The sequence below is a fragment of the Erythrolamprus reginae genome, chromosome 3, assembly GCF_031021105.1.
Source record: "Erythrolamprus reginae isolate rEryReg1 chromosome 3, rEryReg1.hap1, whole genome shotgun sequence".
In the NCBI taxonomy this organism is placed as follows: Eukaryota; Metazoa; Chordata; class Lepidosauria; order Squamata; family Dipsadidae; genus Erythrolamprus; species Erythrolamprus reginae.
Window position 1 is genome coordinate 84,237,286 of NC_091952.1, and position 19,187 is coordinate 84,256,472.

The 19,187-nt window shown below is 40.0% G+C and overlaps 1 protein-coding gene across 1 annotated transcript in view; it reads right to left on the reverse strand.

Moving 5' to 3' along the window:
• ITGB3BP (integrin subunit beta 3 binding protein) overlaps window positions 1–5,969 on the reverse strand; it is a 63,023-nt gene extending 57,054 nt beyond the window's left edge. The window contains exon 1 of the mRNA XM_070746066.1: window positions 5,769–5,969. Within this exon, the coding sequence (XP_070602167.1) occupies window positions 5,769–5,776 (8 nt within the window). The 5' untranslated portion in view covers window positions 5,777–5,969. The remainder of the gene's footprint in view (window positions 1–5,768) is intronic.
• Between the last annotated feature and the right edge of the window lie 13,218 nt (window positions 5,970–19,187).

Consider the following 19,187-nt stretch of genomic DNA (forward strand, 5'->3'; position numbering starts at 1 on the left):
TCTCTTCAGGACATGTCCTCCCTCCTAGATCCGCAGCTGAGATTAGAACATCTCTCAGCTGCGGATCTAGGGAGGATATGTAGTCTCTTGTCACAGTCACTCATGTCCTTGTCAGTAGTCCTAGTTTGACTACTGCAATGCGCTCTATATGGGATACCCTTAAAGACCATCCGGAGACTACAATTAGTCCAGAACGTAGCTGCGCGAGCTGTTGTGGGTGTGCCCAGGTACATCCACATAACTCCAATCAGTCTCCGGATGCAATTTAAGGACTTGGTTATCACCTATAAAGCCCTACATGGCAGAAGATCAGATTACTTACGATCCCTCACACTTCCCAGTGGCCGGTTACAGCCCACAGGTTTGGCCTTCTGAATGAAATCCTATAATTTTCTTAGCAGTCTGAAACATATTATATTATGAACCATGGTATATTCACTTTTTTGGCCATCTTGAGAATCAGCAATCCAAAACAGCAACATATAGCTGTTATGCTCCTTTAACATCAAGGAATCTATCAGTGTTACATCAATAAGCCTACATGAAAAACATGTATAATCGGCATTACATGAAAAGCAGCTGGAATTCATATTACTTTGACAATCATATAGCTGGAATTCATATTACTTCGACAATCATATACTGTAGTTTAAAAGTGCTACAAAATTAAAGCTCAATGACATCAATTTGCTCTACCCAAGAAAGTGTTTCTGAGTGGTCAACTGCCTCTTTTTTTGAACCAGCAAGATACTTAAACCAAATAAGGGTCCCTAAACCCAAAGAACATTAACATATGTCAATGCCCTTTCCAAAGGTGGTCTCAAGGCAATTACTCTGGGGAGGAAAAAACCCTCTTACAAATTGAGATTGTACCAATGTGGAAAAGGATCCACTGAATCCATAGCTTATGACCAGTACAGTGATCCCCCGATTATCGCGAGGGTTCCGTTCCAAGACCCCTCGCAATAATCGATAATTCGGGATGTAGTGGTGCGGAAGTAAAAACACCATCTGCGCATGCGCGCCCCTTTTTCCATGGCTGCACATGCACAGATGGTGGAGTTTGCGTGTGGGCGGCGGGGAAGACCGGGGAAGGTTCCTTCGGCCGCCCAACAGCTGATCTGCTCCGCAGCGCGGCAGCAGCGAGGAGCCGAAGATGGGGTTTCCCCGTTGCCCAGGCAACGGGGAAACCCCATCTTCGGCTCCTCGCTGCTGCCGCGCTGCGGAGCAGATCAGCTGTTGGGCGGCCGAAGGAACCTTCCCCGGTCTTCCCGCCGCCCAGGCAAAGGGGAAACCCCAAGATCGCTTGCCGCTTGCCCGTTCGCCCGCCCGCCTGCTCGCTTGCCGCTTGCCCGTTCGCCCGCCCGCTTGCTCGCTTGCCGCTTGCCCGTTCGCCCGCCCGCCTGCTCGCTTGCCGCTTGCCCGTTCGCCCGCCCGCCTGCCGCTTGCCACTTGCCACTTGCCCGTTCGCCCGCCCGCCTGCCGCTTGCCGCTTGCCCGTTCGCCCGCCCGCCTGCTCGCTTGCCGCTTGCCCGTTCGCCCGCCCGCCTGCTCGCTTGCCGCTTGCCCGTTCGCCCGCCCGCCTGCCGCTTGCCCGTTCGCCCGCCCGCCTGCTCGCTTGCCGCTTGCCCGTCACCCGCTCGCCCGGCTGCTTGCTTGCCGCTCGAGAGCAAGAGGGGGAGAGATAGAGAAAGAGAGAGAAGGAAAGAAAGAGATGAGAGAGGGAGGAAGAGAGTGTGAGAGAGGAAGAAGCAAGATAGAGAAAGAGAGAGAGAAAGAAAGATGAGAAAGGAAGGGAGTGACGTCATCGGGTGGAAAAATCGCGATATAGCGATTCGCAATGATCGGGATCGCGAAACTCGGGGGATCACTGTAGTTCCTTCTATAAGAACACAAGAGCTTGCTTCATGATTCTCTAGTTGGCAAAGTATCCAATTTTGAATTATTTTTGGTACAGTTGCTTTTATCATACCTGTAAATTATATTTCTTTGAATGTAGTTAGATTTTTTTTTACACTGTCTATAAATTAAATATGCCCTGATTGCCTCAGTGACCTAGTTATAATTTTATGTTCTTGGTTTTATTCAAAATAGAAAGTAATTATATGAATAACTCTGAGAATTCTGGTCAACCATAATAAATTATTACTATCGCCATTTCTATGGATACATTAAGCTTCTGAAATACTTCAGACATCCATTATACTGTACACCTCATAATCCCTCAGCAATGGAAATACAAGATGTAGAATTTGATCCAAGCCATTCTGGGAAATCTGAAATATTAATAAGTCACATGCAGAACATAGAATATACAGTAGTAGACTTGGAAGGGATCTTGGAGGTCTTCTAGTCCAGACCCCTGCTTGACCAGAATACCTATAACATTTCAGATAAATAGTTGTCCAATTTCTTTTTTGAGCCTCCAGTGATGAAGCACTCACAATTTGTGAAGGAAGCCATTCCATTGGTTGATTGCTCTCACGTTAGAAAATAATAATAATAATAATAATAATAATAATTTATTGGATTTTTATGCCGCCCCTCTCCGCAGACTCGGGGCGGCTAACAACAGTAATAAACACAACATGTACAATCCAATAATAAAAACAACTAAAAACCCCTATTATAAAACCAAACATACACACAAACATACCATGCATAACTTGTAATGGCCTAGGGGGAAGAGCTATCTCAACTCCCCCATGCCTGGCGGTATAAATGAGTCTTGAGTAGTTTACGAAAGACAAGGAGGGTGGGGGCAGTTCTAATCTCTGAGGGGAGTTGGTTCCAGAGGGCCGGGGCCACCACAGAGAAGGCTCTTCCCCTGGGGCCCACCAAATGACATTGTTTAGTCGACGGGACCCGGAGAAGGCCAACTTTGTGGGACCTTATCGGTCGCTGGGATTCGTGCGGTAGCAGGCGGTTCCGGAGGTAATCTGGTCCATTGCCATGTAGGGCTTTAAAGGGCATGACCAACACTTTGAATTGTGACCGGAAACTGATCGGCAGCCAATGCAAGCCACGGAGTGTTGAAGAAACATGGGCGAATCTGGAAGCATCTTGTCTTTAGTTCTAGGTTGCTTCTCTCCTTGGTTATGTTTACAACCATTGTTTCTTGTCTTGCTTTTTGGTGCACGATTTGCAGACTTTGGGCCTGCATCTCTTATTTGAAAGAACTATAAAAGTGTACAGCAAATCCTGAAATAGACCTGGCATAGTTTCAAAAGTAAAAACTCCTCACAGTACCAGTGGCAAATTTATATATATTATATATATATATATTATTTACCTGTATAATGGAGCAATTTGCCTTATAATTCAGAATTTAGTCCTTAGCTCTCCTCCATCATGTTAAATAGAATTTCCAGTCACCAAAAATTGACTACTTGGAGAATTAATAAAAGTCCATCAAATGTATATCAGTTCATATATGTACACGTGCCTATACATAGCTCATGGCCAGTAGTAGTAGTAGTAGTAGTAGTAGTAGTAGTAGTAGTAGTAGTAGTAGTAGTTGTTGTTATTATTATTATTATTATTTATTAGATTTGTATGCCGCCCCTCTCCGCAGAATCGGAGAGGCTCACAACAACAATAATAATAAACAATAATGTACAGTACAAATCTAATACTTAAAATATCTAAAAACCCATAATTTAAAAAATATACACATAGCATACCATGCATAAATTATATAGGCCTGGGGGAGATGTCTCAGTTGCCCAATGCCTGATGGCAGAGGTGGCTTTTAAGGAGTTTGCGAAAGGCAAGGAGGGTGGGGGCAATCCTAACCTCTGGGGGGAGTTGGTTCCAGAGGGTCAGGGCCGCCACAGAGAAGGCTCTTTAAATGGGAATTCTTATGCAATGCTAAAATACTATCAAATGAAGAGAGGTAAAAAAGAATGCTTCATTTCATACTAGGAAAAAAAATAAGGTATGTGTTGTATTTTTTTACCTTTTCAAGTAAACAAAAAAAGGAAAACCTCAACCTAAACATTATAAATGTCAGGACTTTTTCCTAATTTACCAAGCCTAAAGCATATTTGGCTCTGTAACAAGCAGGTGAAAATCACTTTTCACCTGAATATTCTACCCCATATTTTCATGGAAGTTTTTCTACAATCTAGTGCCCTTTTCACATAATTTCCAAATAGACAAGCAGGTGTCTCTTAGTCTGGAAATGATTGGGCTGTTAATATAATATATTTGGAGGACACCACATTGGTGGAGGCTATTCACTGTTGGAAATATCTATTAACATGGGGCAGAGGAAATTCAAAGGCTGTACACTCCAAAACACAACACCCATAGCACAACACCCAGCACTCCTGCATTAATAGTATTCTGAGTTGCAACTTTCATTTTCATTTTATTTCATTTATTAGATTTGCATGTTTAGTGTAAAGATAAAGCCATCAGGCTAAAAACCAGGAGACCATGAGTTTTAACCCTATCTTAGGCACAAAGCCAATGAACTGGCCTTGGATCAATCACCCTTTAGACCAGTGCCTCTCAAGTAGTGGAGCGGGGGGCCCTGGGGGGCACGGAGCAATGCCAGAGGGGCGCGTGTGACCCCACAGAATATGCAAGGTCCCTCTCAGCTGATTCCCCTAACCAAAACTAGGCTCCACCAAGTTCTATGGGACTTACACCCAGGTAAGTGGGTAGTGCAACCTTCTCCAGTCAATAGTTTGCTTGCAGCTTATAATAAGTAAAATAATAAATATTCTCACTAAAATTCCATTGGGGCCCATATTGGAGAGTTGTGGGGGGGGGTGAAATGTTTACTTCTTGGGGGGGGGGCATAACAGAAAATAATTGAGAAGCACTGCTTTAGACTTAAGCAACTGGCAACCACTTCTGAAAAACCTTGTCAAGAAAACGGCACTTTTCCAGGTGCTGCCAAGAATGAAAAGCTAACTTGCCAAACATAACCAAAAATTAGTCTCTTACCCAGAATAGGATAACAGAGTTGGAAGGGACCTTCACATTCAACCCCCTGCTCAAGCAGGAAACCCTATCAGCGTCACCCTAAATTTCAAGACAGTGTCATCCTAAACTTCCAGTGTTGGAGCTACCCACATGAACTTCTGGAGGCAGTTCTGGTTAACTGTTCTGCAGAAAATTTCTCCGTAGTTCTAGGTGGCTTCTCTCCTTGATTAGTTTCCACCCATTGCTTCTTGTCCTGCACTCAGGTGCTTTGGATAACAGCTTGACTCCTTCTACTTTATTGGAAGATCTTAGTCCTTCTTTTCATTAATCTAGACCAGTGTTTCCCAACCTTGGCAACTTGAAGAAATCTGGACTTCAACTCCCAGAATCCCACAGCCAGCGAATGCTGGCTGGGGGATTGTGGGAGTTGAAGTGATATCTTCAAGTTGTCAAGGCTGGGAAGCACTGAGCTAGACATACACAATTCCAGCAACCGTTCTTTGTGTTTTAGCCTCCAGTCCTCTAACCATCTTTGTTGTTCTCCTTTGCACGCTTTGTCTCAATACCTACAACAACAGCACCTAAATACACTCTTCTGTCAATGTAGTGCAACAGAAGTTATCAACACAATAGGTCTCTGCCCGTTCTCCGCTTAACAGACACTCTTGACTGACGCTCCGGGGCGTAATCAGAACTCGTTCGTTTTCGGCTGCGTTCGCAAGACCTGCTGAACTGAAATGCGACCGGCAAGCCCAACCTCGGCCCTCCGCTGCCAGCCAGTCTGCCTGCAACAGAGTCCCTCCGCTGCCCCCTCGCCTCCATTTCCCTCTTACCGCGGCATCGTCAGGACCACTTCCAAGCTTTTCCTCAGCAGCTGAGACTCCCGCCCCAAGTTCAAACGGTGCACCGTTCAAAAGCGGCCGGGCAGGAACACCCACCCCCAAGCCTGAAAAGGCGTTCCTTTTTGCTTGGCTTAAGAGTAAGCGGCCAAGGTTCTTTATTCTGCTCGCTGTTATTGTTCTCAAACCCCGCCACCACCTTTTGTTTTCCTCTTGCCCTTTTCGAGTATCATCAGATTCTTACCAGGATAAAAATTCTCGTAGTTATTTGCAGGCGAGCAGTGTCAAGAAACGCAAAGGGGGCAGTCCTAAAATTTAAGATTTTATTTTAAGAAAGACCAAGCAAAGTCACAATGAAAATACCGTAACCAAAGTTCAGTTGATATTTTTTCCTTCAGTGGTTGAGACGAATTCTGCTAAGCGATAAGTTTTCCTGAAAAGAACTGCAGTGTTTTAGGCCCTTTGGTGTTTCACGGATGCTATTTGAGATTTTAATACTCTTTCTCCTTTCATTCTCTGTTTTTAAAAGAAGATCCTAGAAAACCAATGCTTTTAAAAAGAAAGATCCTAGAAGGCCAATAGTACTGCAACTATTCAGAAGGAGTCAATGTCAATCTATTCTCCAAAGCACCTGGGGGTAGAACAAGAAACAATGGATGTAAGCTGAACAAGGAAAAAAGCAACTTAGAACTAAGGAGAAATTTCCTGACAGTTAGAACAATTAATCAGTGGGACAACCTGCCTCCAGAAGTTGTGAATGCTCCAACACTGGAAGTCTTCAAGATGTTGGATAAACATCTTAGGCTTTCTGCCTAAGCAGGCGATTGGATTGGCAGACCTCTAAGGTCCCTTCCACCTCTGTTGTTATTATTATTATTCAGTTCTCAGTTGAGCACTTTATTGCATTACTCTTCTTATACACACATGGGCACACCAACCAAGGTTTAAATAACATCATGAATAACTGAAAAGAAAAACATCTATATATTTTCCAGGTGTGGGAAAATACTGTAGTAAATAATGAGGGAATGTTATCCCAGATATCCTAAGGATAGTCATGCTTGTGTCCTGGAAAGCCTGTACGTGCCTTGAATTGTTTTGATTTACTCTGCCAGGTTCCAACATTAATACTCATTTTGCAAAAAAAACCCATGGGTGGGTGGGTGGGAACTGTTTTCTAACAAAGATTAAGGGTTTTTAAAATTTCATAGTCATGTGATATCCCAGGAATTAGCTGTTTCCCCGATGGGATCTGGCATAAATGTTGAAGAATGGTACTGTGACCGATGCCCAACGAATCTACAAGAATAGTTGTTTGTAGTAATAGTCATATGTTATTGCTGCCTTGAATCAATGCAGAGCAGAACAAAGCGCTCTGCATTCAATGTTACACAATGTCATCAGCCATACTGATTCATTGCTGATTGAGAGATAAATTTTGCTGACCCTAACCATCCTTCCCGCCCATCTCACTATCCAGAATGATTCACTGTACCACATTGGCTTTCCATTATATGTAAATTTAAGGTATATGTATAATAAGGTATTGTATAATGAGTCGTTGCATCTGAGCCTCTCCAGCCTTACTTATTTCTGGCTACCTATTGAGCACAACATTTCTGTACAGTAATATGACATTGCTGCTTCCCAATTCATAAAATTAGTTCTTCACTAATATTGAGATGTAATTTAATATCTCATTAAAGCAACTAAACAATACCTCCAACTATCCTTTTCCTTCAATGATCCCTTGAGTCACTCATCTCTTATACACAATGGAATAAACATTGGTTTCCCCCTCTCCCAGCTACAATTTACAAACACTTTTGAGTAATATTTTGTCAGATGCAATTGATTTCTTTTATTGAAGTTTATTTAAAACATTTATATAGCTGCCCATCTGTTTGCCAGTTTTGGACAGCTTCAAATCAATATACTTATAAGCATAGATCTTCATTAGACCGCAGGCTTGTGCTATAATCTTAGCATAATAGAATCATTTTTTACATTGTTTGCCATTTTCATTCAGCTGTGGACATATTACCTGTATATCTGAGAGAAGACACAACAGTTGAGTAACTAGTACGCCCTAATCCTGCAGTGCCTCAACTGTGCAGAGTGAACAAGTGTAGGAACTAAGTTTCCTTTAGATTTACTACGCTAGTACATCAAGGTGACATCAATAATGTATTGGGAGGACTACATGACAGAATATTCAATATGAATTATTAGATGTGCATGGTTGTGTTCTAGTCTTGCTGATAGATAAATAAATGACTCAGAAAGCATTATGAAGAGAAAATAGTTTTAAGTATAAATATGATATAATTACTCTGGAGAAATAATAGACCATGAAAATTCCATGTTTGATTTCACATTGTATTAGCCTCACCAAAATTATCTCTAGCAATATTTTTATTGAACTTTCAACACAGCTTTTATTTGAATAACAATAGTGAAAAAGCTTTTGTTACACTGGGCAGTGGCCTATTTGCAACTGGGCCGTGCAACTTGCTGGCTGGCACACATGCACAAGCAGCAGGCTTGGGCAAGCACATGCTCACAGCTCGAATTTCACAAGTGGCAGGCCAGTGTGCATGCAGCTCCATTTGCACAAGCGCTGGCCTGCCTGAGGCTGCCACTTGCGCAGTCCTGTTCCTTTTTCCCCACCCGTGGCTGGGTCGGCAAGCCATAAAGATTGGGGTTCACTGATCTACATAGAGAAGCAAATGTGCCACAATAATTCCCATTCAGATGTTACAATTATTTTATATTTCACCTTTTCTCTGAGAAATTCTAGAGAATTTCCCACTTAAACAATATTAGGATAAGTATAGTAAGTTCTCCAGGAGTTGGGCGGCATACTAGATAGATAGATAGATAGATAGATAGATAGATAGATAGATAGATAGATAGATAGATAGATAGATAGATAGATAGATGGTAGGTAGGTAGGCAGGCAGGCAGGCAGGCAGGCAGGCAGGTAATAGATAGATAGTAGATAGGTAGGTAGGCAGATAATAGACGGACGGACAGACGGACGGACGGACGGATGGACGGAGGAATGGATAAATAGTAAGTGATCCAGTCATAAGTTCATAGCTGTTTGGGAGTTTGAATCTGAGCCAGTTCTAGTCAAAAAAGAACTGCACTCTTAATCATTCATTCTAAAATGCAAATTCCATTCAGTTTACTGTACTTTGTATTATTAATTAAATACATAAAATTAGATTGTAAAGAATTATAAAGTATTTGTTTTGTTCTTAGCATGTAAAGCTTACCATGGTAGCTTGTTAGTTATGGTTTACAATTTAGGTTATGCAGATCCAAAAGCAGGGCCTTATTCAACCCATACACTCAGATTTGGGAAATTGTATTAGCGAAGTACAGATAATCCTTGACACATGATCATTCATTTAACAATCAATCAAAATTATGATAGTGCTGAAAAACGTGATTCATGACTGGTCCTCAGACTTACGACCATTGCAGTGTCCCTGTGTTCATTTAATAAAATTTTGGTTACTTGACAACTGGCAGGTATTTACAAATGTTGCAGCATCCCACAGTCACATGATCACCATTTGCAATCTTCCCACCTGGCTTCCGATGAGCAAAGTCAATGGGGCAAGCAATATTCATTTAACAATTGCAACAATTTGCTTCATGATCATGGCAAAAAAAAAAAAGTCATATAATCAGGCACAATTCACGTGTTTAGCAGTGGAGATTCCAATCCCAATTGTGGTCATAAGCAGGGTTTTTTTAGAATTTTTGTTACAATATGAAGAATTATTTTATATATAATCTACTTTGCTTAGATGATTATAAGAAAACTGCTTTTTGGAACAATTAGCTCAATAGATTTGTAAGACTCAAATAAGATGTGAAATTGATGACTAGTGATTAATGTAAAGGTTATTGTAATGTTTTAATATCAGATGGAAAAAAGCTATATTTTAAGAGGTTTTCGAATATATAAGATATTATATGTTTCTACAGTCCTTTGTGATTACAAAGTAAAAAGAAAAAAATGTATATGTTTGATAATAAGTTTGATTTTGTGTTGGAAACTATTGTTTTTTACTTTATGTTGGAGGGGGGAAAATAAAAAAATTGTGATGGAAAAATAAGCAGGGGTGACATCTGAATTTTTTTTAATTGCCTAGTATTTTTTTAACTGGGGTGGACGTGGCTTATTTTGAGGGTGTGGCTTGATGGTCATGTGACTGGTGAACATGACTAGGTGGTCACGGTCCTAGTTCCCCCTATGAGGATTCCTGCATCCAGAACTTATGCAATCCCAAAAGGATTAAAGGAAACCAGATTCCATACTGCTCTTAAACCTTAAGACAAACCAAATACAAGTGGTCCTCGCTTAATGGCCGGTTGCTTAGCAAATGTTTAAGTTTATGACTGACCTATTTGAACTTTTTTGGAGTTTTGACAGCTATATGCATGTACACATGTACATGCATGCATGTACACACACACACACATTTATGATAGGTTACAACGTCCCACACAATCATGTGACTGAGGTTTTCTATGTTTTTTGTCAGTTTCCCAAACAATCCCTTCAGGTTTCCAGTTAAAAATGCCCATAGGGGAAAATTGATTTGTTTAACAACTAGTGTTTGCTTAATGACCACAAGTTTCACTTAATGACCATGGTGTTTGCCTCACCCAGACGCCTGCAACCTTAAACACTCAGAGCCATTTTTCTATTTTCTTTTAAACAGGAATGTCTTTTTTTTCTCCCTCTCTTTTCTCATCTTTCTCTCTCTCACCTCTCTATCTCCCCTCTTTCTTTCTATCATGTTTCTCTCTTTCCTCTCTCATCTCTTTTGCATGCACATGCAGACATCCAAGAGGATACCCTCCTGCACTGGGATCTTGGTGGCAGGGATGACGGCGACTTTTCTTGCTGCCGCTACTTCGGGCTGCTTGGAGTAAAAAGCTTTCGCAATAGCCCAGGCTTGAAAATGTATGCCTGGGGCCAAGGAGCAGTCCTCCTCCTTTACAAGCTCCAAAACTGCTCCAAGCATCGGTTCCTCGCGGGCGCTGGCATGCCACCAGCCATGGGAGGAAGGTAAAGTCATGAGCCTGGTGGGGATGGTGGGGGGCCCATGACAAGCTCCAGGGATGGAGCAGGGGGTTAGCGTGTCTCGACTTACCTGAAGGCAGGAGGAAGCTGCTCAGTTGAGGCACAGTATTGAAAAATAAAATAAAAATCCAAAACAAAACAAGATGGCAATGCATGTGCAGTGCCAGAAACTTTAATTTAAAATTTTTTTAAAAAAAAAGATGGCACCGTCCATGGACAGGCATTGAAAGAACCAGTTCTGTGACATCATTATGATGTCACCAGTGGGTTGCTACCAGTTTGGGCAAACCAGTCCAAATTGGGAGGATCCCACCTCTGGTCATAAGTCAAGGACTACCTGTGGTACCTTCAGGTTTGGGTCTTGGGAGACTTAACAGTTCGCTGTAGAATATTATCTTGTATCAATTTCATGGATTTTCATTTTTGCATATTATCATGATGCTACAATTTATCTTAATGATTTTGGAATTGCACCTAAAATCTGGGTTTTGGCAGAATGATTGACCTACGAGTTTGATATTATTATTGTGAACTGTTCCAGAACCACTGTGGTTTAATAGCAGTATACCAATGTTACACTTTAGTATGGAAATTTGTGAAGGTTTCTTTTTTACAGAAATGGAAGTACAAAGGCTAATTTTTAAATGCATTTTCCATAACCAGAGGGGATGGACAGATGGTGATGTGTAGTGAAGCTTCCAAATTTTTAAAAAAGGGTTCTAAAAATGTTTGCATTATTCACGGGATGTCTGGCGACTTAGTCTGTAAGCAAATGCCATTCTCTAAAAATTCTGCAGTAAAAAAAAAATCAGCATTATGAAGACGCAATGTTTTATAAAGATTGCAGAAGAGCTTATTTTGCCGTCTCTAAAAGTAGCTTGGAAAACTGAATCACAACTGCTTTATTTAGGTGTTTTTTAAACTTAAATATTATGAAAACGTTTAACGGGGTGTCAAACTAGCGGCCGGATGGGTCACATAGCCACGCCCACCTCAGCTCTGCAAATGGGGAAAACATCATGAAATGTCATGTGAGAACATGATGCTGTATATTTGACACCTGTGTATTAAAATATCGATGGAGCATAAAATATCAGTGATACATAGCATGTGAGTGTTTAGTTCATTAGATTGATACTTTGAAACCATTTTAGCATATTTTGGATCATCAGCCTGTTGACTGCCTGTCTTATCTGCCCTCCTCCATTGTTATTATACAGTGTTGTTGGATCTTAAGTGTGAGATATCAGGAGCACATCTGGAAAGATTGTGATAAATAAATGAGGGTCCAAGGAGGAAGGGAACCTTTTTTCAGATGATGTTTACTTTCTGCTTCCCCATCCAACCAAGGGGTAGATATGAGATGACCATATAATTTGGTTCAAAATAGATGCATTAAGCCCACTATACGATTAATATACCTGTGGATTATTTCCACAAATTGCCCCAAATTTCTGCAGATCACAAATTGTTGCAAACCACTAATCAAACATCAGCATTAGCTTTTGCTAATCTGCATATTAAGGATAAATGTGTGAACTTTTCCCTGTTGTTTCTTTCATCTTTGTCCACAGGACCCTTGAGTACATGACAAATATTTGCCAATCCCCATTTGAAGATCTATTCAGTACAGACAACATTGTATTCAATCTTTTTATAAAATTAGAGATGTTTGAAGAACTTCTGTTAGCTTATATCAAACTACTGATAAGAGTCAAATTGCTAGAATGAGACAGAATGTGTGATGGTTGATAAATAAGATAAATTCTGCTCTGTAATTTGTAATATTTATAACATATATAACTGGTATGCTTCAATCATGCCCGATTCTCTGAGACTAATTGGAAAAATCTCTGCAGTTTTCTTGGCAAGGTTTTTCAGAAGCGGTTTGCCATAATTTTCTTCCTAGGATTGACTAGCCCAAAGTCATCAACTTTCTAGATTCCTAAGGTGTTGTGGATCAGCCAGAGGCAGATCAAAGGCCAGCTGCCTCTCTGCTGGCTCCATGCCCGGAGGAGGCTGACAGCGAAGAGGAGGGGGCTGAGCAGTCGGACGGGGGAGGGTCCAGTCAGGAATGTGACGAGGAAGAACAGCATGGGAGCCCCGGGGAGGGGCTCTCCCCTGCCAGTAGCTTGGAATAATTAGTTGACGAGGCACAAGCTGTCATTGACATGGGACAGAGACGTTTAGATCAAAGGAAGGAGCAATTAAGGAAATATTATCAGCATTGAATAAGGAACACCAGGGCTTGGGTGTGGTCCTTATTAGCAGGGAAGGGTTTATAAGGCAGGCAAGCTATTGAAGCCATGTGGAGTGTTATCAGTTTGGAGTTCCTGTAACCTGCATTGTTTCTCAGTGTCTCTGTTCCTGGCTTGTGGCCCAGCAGTCTTGAAGAACCGTGGGAGGTGTAGGTCTGTTATCTACAGCCTCGTCTTGGCAGCAAGAATCCTATATTGATGCATGGACAATTACCTTTGTGTATATATTTGGAGTATATTTGGAGTTTTCCTGCTTTGTAAGGACATTTTCTGTTAGCTTCGTTTTCCTTGAACATTATAAAACTGTATTTGAATTTTACGATGTGTCTGGCTTATCTTTTTGGGTTGGTTATAGCTTCCGGAGTGACCCAGACAGAACATAAGGCAGACTACAACTCAGTCGCCTGATTTCTAAACTTATAACTTATCCACCACACCAAACTTTCAATATTCTTCAAATTGAGGTACATAAATGAATTGTAACTACTTGCTGAAATAGAAGGTTATGAACTAGGTGAAAATGTCTCAAGGCACTTACAGGCATCCAACTGTTCTTTACAAGTACATTTAAATAGTAATGTAAAAGACCTTGTTTTAAAAGTCTTTGGAGGCAAGTTAGCATTTCACAGCAAGTATAGTTCCCAGGAAGTACAAATACGCAGGTAACAGAATTTTACAGTATCTCTCTGGAGAGTCGGGATTTCCCCAGGTTTTTCTTAATGGACATTGTGTCAAAGAAGAAGGCTAAGCAACCTCTTCATGTAACCTAAATAGCCATATGACAAAAAACCACCATGTATATATAAATGCTGTCTGGCCTTTAGGGGATTTCTCCCTCCACCCCCATACCTGAAGTCTTCTCACAAACTATGCAGAATTCAGATTGCCGTTAATCATTTAGCATTGGAGGCTGCTGTAAAAAAAAAAGAGATTAAAGTGCCATTAGGTAATACAGTGCCTAAAGGAAATGTAGGCATTGTGATCTAGCTATGATTTAAAAATGTAAATAGGTGCTGTAAATTGTTGCAGATGCAGGTTTTTCTTCATATGCCCAAAATATACTGTCTGCTGTGTATTGATAAAACTGCTAGGAATCAGATATCTAAAGCCTCCATACAAATCTATTTTATCATATATTTCATCAGCAATGAACAGGTGTGTCACATATTATACCTGCATATGATGGTGTGGATTGAAGCCAATAAAGCAGAACTAGAGCTGTAATTTTAAAAAGAAAATTGTGACCCTCAGGGAACAATGTGGCAATTGGAAAAAGATAAGTCAACATAATTTTTACATCAAAGCCTGTTAATTGAAGAATGATTGCAGAAATACAGGGTTTTATTTCACTTCTGGTAGTGTGCTAATGAAACGGAGAAGCACACTGCCCACTATAGTTGTCAAAAACTAGAAGAATAAAATTCACTGGTCTCCTTTATGTTATTGTATTAATGAATTTTAAGTAGTTTACAGTACAGTGGTACCTCTACCTAAGAACGCCTCTACTTATGAACTTTTCTAGATAAGAACCGGGTGTTCAAGATTTTTTTGCCTCTTCTCAAGAACCATTTTCCACTTACAAACCAGAGCCTCCGAAACTGTAACTGGAAAAGGCAGGGAGAAGCCTCCGTGGAGCCTCTCTAGGAATCTCCTGGGAGGAAACAGGGCCATAAAAGGCGGGGAGAAGCTCTGTGGGGGCCTCTTGAGGAATCTCCAGGGAGGAAAGAGGGGCGGAAAAGGCAGGGAGAAGCCTCCATGGGGCCTCTCTAGGAATCTCCTGGGAGGAAACAGGGCCTCCATCCTCCCTGTGGTTTTCCCAATCGCACACATTATTTGCTTTCACATTGATTCCTATGGGAAAAATTGCTTCTTCTTACAAACTTTTCTACTTAAGAACATGGTCACGGAATGAATTAAGTTCGTAAGTAGAGGTACCATTGTAGAGTTAAATAATTCTATAATCAAGAAAGTGAAATTTAAATCACTACAAATTTGAATTGCTTTGGAAAAAAAACCCAAATGTATCCATTTCAACAAATGTGAATATTTTGCTTTATTGTACAGTCCTTCAGCAAGCCGGGTAAAATCCATCTCAAAGGTCTGTTACAATAATAAATATTAGATACTACTACAATGTATTTCACAATGGATAGAGTCAGTTTTGCACCATTATTTCATTGATAACTTTAGCTTTATTAATGCCAGAAATTATAATTTGTCATTATTGCCACAGACTTTAAAAAAAAACCTTGCTAGTATCTGACAGTCTGGTTCTTTTCTTTGTATATTAGTTGACTCATTCAAAAACTGAAGAAACACTTGAAAATGAAATATGACATATTAACCATCTGTTTATCATTCCATTGATTTAACAGAGTGAGTAAATTTTACTTCAAATATTGGTTGTGATGCAGCCTGCAGGAAACATTTAACTATGTCATTGACTGTAGTGCAATGAACTTAATTAAATATTTGACTTTTCCTCTGAAATCAGGTGGACTCAGAACTACTGAAGTATCATCAGTGGCTGTGATTTAGATTTTAATTTGTATTCTTCCCTCCATTGCAAAGGAAACAGTATAAAAGTTCCATAAATAAGTGTTTATTTTTTTGCTTAAATAGTATAACTCAAATAATAGAATTATAGCTTAGAAAATAGCAAAAGATTACGGAAACATACGAGCAGTGCTCTACTTTTGAATCTAACTCAAGCAATAAATATAGGAGAAATGATATGAGTTTAGGAAGTTTCATTATATCTGTTCTGTCTGGGTCACTCCGGAAGCTATGACCAACCCAAAAAGATAAGCCAGACACACCGGTTGAATCTAACCATAGTTTTATAATGGTAAAGAGAAAAGAAGCCAACAGAAAATGTCCTTACAGGTCAGGAAAGCACTGGAACTCCAAAAGCAACACTAAAGCAATTGTTCATACAGAAAAACAGGATCCTTAATGCCAAACGAGGCTGTTGAGCTAACAGACACAAACCTCCCACCGGTCTTCAAGACTGCTGGGCCACGAGCCAGGAACAAAAACGCTGAGAGAAAATGCAGATAACACCAACTTCTCTTTGATAACACTCCACGCTGCCGAAATGGTTCTCATGCCTTATAAACCCTTCCCTGCTAATGAGGACCACACCCAACCCCCAGGTGCTCCTCATTCAACGCTGATAATATCTACGCAGTTGAGTTCTCCTTTGAGCTATGCGTCTCTGCCACATACTAATGATAGCTTGTGCTTCGTCATCCAGGGAATCCAGAGAATCAAAGCTACTTGCTTGAGATAGCCCTTCCCCAGGGCTCCCAGGACTTTCTTGACTGCTGGCTCCACTGTCTGGCTGTACAGAACTCTCCCCTCCGCTCTCAGACTCCCCCGGGCATGGAGCCAGCAGAGACGCAGCTGGTCTTTGATCTGGCTCAGGCTGAACCACAACAATATCCAGTCATTTAACAACTTAGTTCATCTTATTCGTTTCTGATAACAACTTTTTTCAACTTCGGAGAATATTCTACTCAGTCTTTAGTTTGATAATTGATAATCGAAAAACATAACCTGGTGAACTTTCCTTCGTAATGAGAAGACATACAGGTAGTCTTCACTTAATGCCTGCCTTATGAAGCAACAAGTTAGACACGCAAAAGGGGGAAAAATCATTGTTCCCATTTATGGCCACTGTAGCATCCCACGGTTAAGTGATCATCATCCCATGCTTTGTGACAAGCAGAATTATTAGAGAAGTAAGATCATAATTTGTAGTCATGCGATTTTTTGCTTAGCAACTATTCTGCTTCAGTTAACAACTGGAGGGGAAGTAAGGTCATAAGTCCATCAGTCACGTGATTTTCCATTTAGTAACTTTAGCACTTAGCAGCAAGACGGCCAGTCAATAAACTAGAGCTCCCTTTAGCATCGTAATGATGCTGATTTCAAAACATGAATTCTAATGTTTATTAATTCAAACCAGATGGATCCTGTAACATTTGAGTACAATGTGGCTTGGTAGATATAGAGGTTTATTACCAATTATCAGTGTAGTCAATGCAAATCTGTGGTATTGCTTTGTTAATATGGGTGCCACGAGCAACAAAATTTCAAAGCTTATTGAAGCAAATCGAACGGAGGTAAGAGTTTCGTTGTTCTTCATGCTTTCTTCACCAGATACAAGCTCTGCAGGCTCCATAAAGCAAAATAGTCCTGAATAAAATTGCACTGAGAAATTCAAAATTGAATAATTTATTAGCACCTCCAATGCTTAAGTGGCTTGAAAAATTATATATCACAACCATCTATAGGAAAGGTAATTGGAAAGAAATATCTTCAATCCTGCTCAGATCAGAAGACATTAATTGGTAAATATACACTGTTGCTTGAAAATATTGACTGTTATCTAGACTAATAAGTTTTACAGATAATTTCTTTTCAATAAGTCATCCATTCAATACCCAGTCCGGTGGGAGAAAACCAACCAAGTCACTTTGCTAAGTCAATATTTGTAGAGTGTTAATATTGATCTTTTCCCATTTGTTTCCCCTTCCTGATTCAACCTTTACTAGTTTTCTTTCAACAGAAAATAATAGCTAGAGAAATAAAAAACATTAGTTGGAAACTGTTAAAATGCATTAAAAATGTGCACCTTGAGACCACTGTGTAAGGGAGAGAGAATGGTTATGGCCACGTAATGTAACCGCTGCTAGAAGACTGAACTGATTGTTCTCTAGAGTTACATTTTTGTTTCAAATAACAACTCTCTATTTGTTATTGAACTCGGAAGTCCTTTATATCTTCAACATTGCTAGGCAGTGACATTTGTTCTATATTAAAATTTTAAAACATCCTCTCTGAGGATATTTTTTTTTCCTGTGTTTAGGTATTTGAACCCCTACACAATTTAGCCTGTAATTCCAGTATGTTCAAAGATGATATATAGTGTGTGAAAATATAGTTTTGAACCACTGATAACAGGTTCTATTACAACAGCCTAATAAAGAAATAATGAGAACTAGCTTTCCAATCTCTTGCCAGTAAACTATCAGGCTGGTAGCTATAACACATTTGTTTGGTTTGTTCAACTTAGGCTGTCTTTCTATGTAATCAGTAGACTCTCAGATGATATCTAAGGAGATAGAATTCATTTTTTTATATAGCTTGAATGCTGCCCATTTCTATAGGCTAGACAACCCGTATAAACATACAAAGTTCTCTAAGGAAATCCTTACATATTGGATCATAAAAAATAAAAAGCAAGCACCAACAAATACAAATACTACACAGCAGCAAAATCACCTCTGAGTCAAAGAATATTTTATTTCTCTGCAAGACAGAACAGTTAGGAGTTTGATAATAAATTGTATGTGACCTATGTATATTCTCAACCCAACCCAAAAACTATGTATTGTCCTTCACATAAGAATGTGTAAAATAAGTTTCTCAATTTAGGGAAAACTTCAAAAATGAAGACTGAAATTTATCTGGGGTAAAGGATTCAAAATCAATAATTAGATACTTAAAGGGCTTTACCTACTCAATTTGGTTGTTATTTTCATTTTTTTGTCTTAACTCTGGAAACTAACCACAAGAAACAAGAAGTCTATAACTTACAAGGTGCCCCAACAAACACCCTCATACCTAGAAAATGAATAACATCCACATTTGTGTTTTATTTTGCTTGTGCCGACTGTCAAATGTCTTTAATAAAGGCTTATGTTAGGGAATAACAAAATAAATAAAAGTTGTCCTTCCATTGCTCTATCTTCCCTGTGCTATTGCAGTTTCAGTAAATCTCACATCACTTATGAAAGGAATTCCAGATGGACATTTTATTGCACAATAAATATGTACCGTAGTTATTCTCTCTCTCTTTTTTTTTGCAGAAGATATACTGGTAAATTTGTTTCCTTTAAGGAAGTCTTTCCTTTCCAATTTCAGATGTATTATTTTGTTGATGGAAAAAAACAAACAGCATACCTTGTGTATTTCAAAGAAATGATTTTTGGAAACTGGGTTTATGTTGAAGGCACTAGATGATTTAGGCTCCTGAGATTA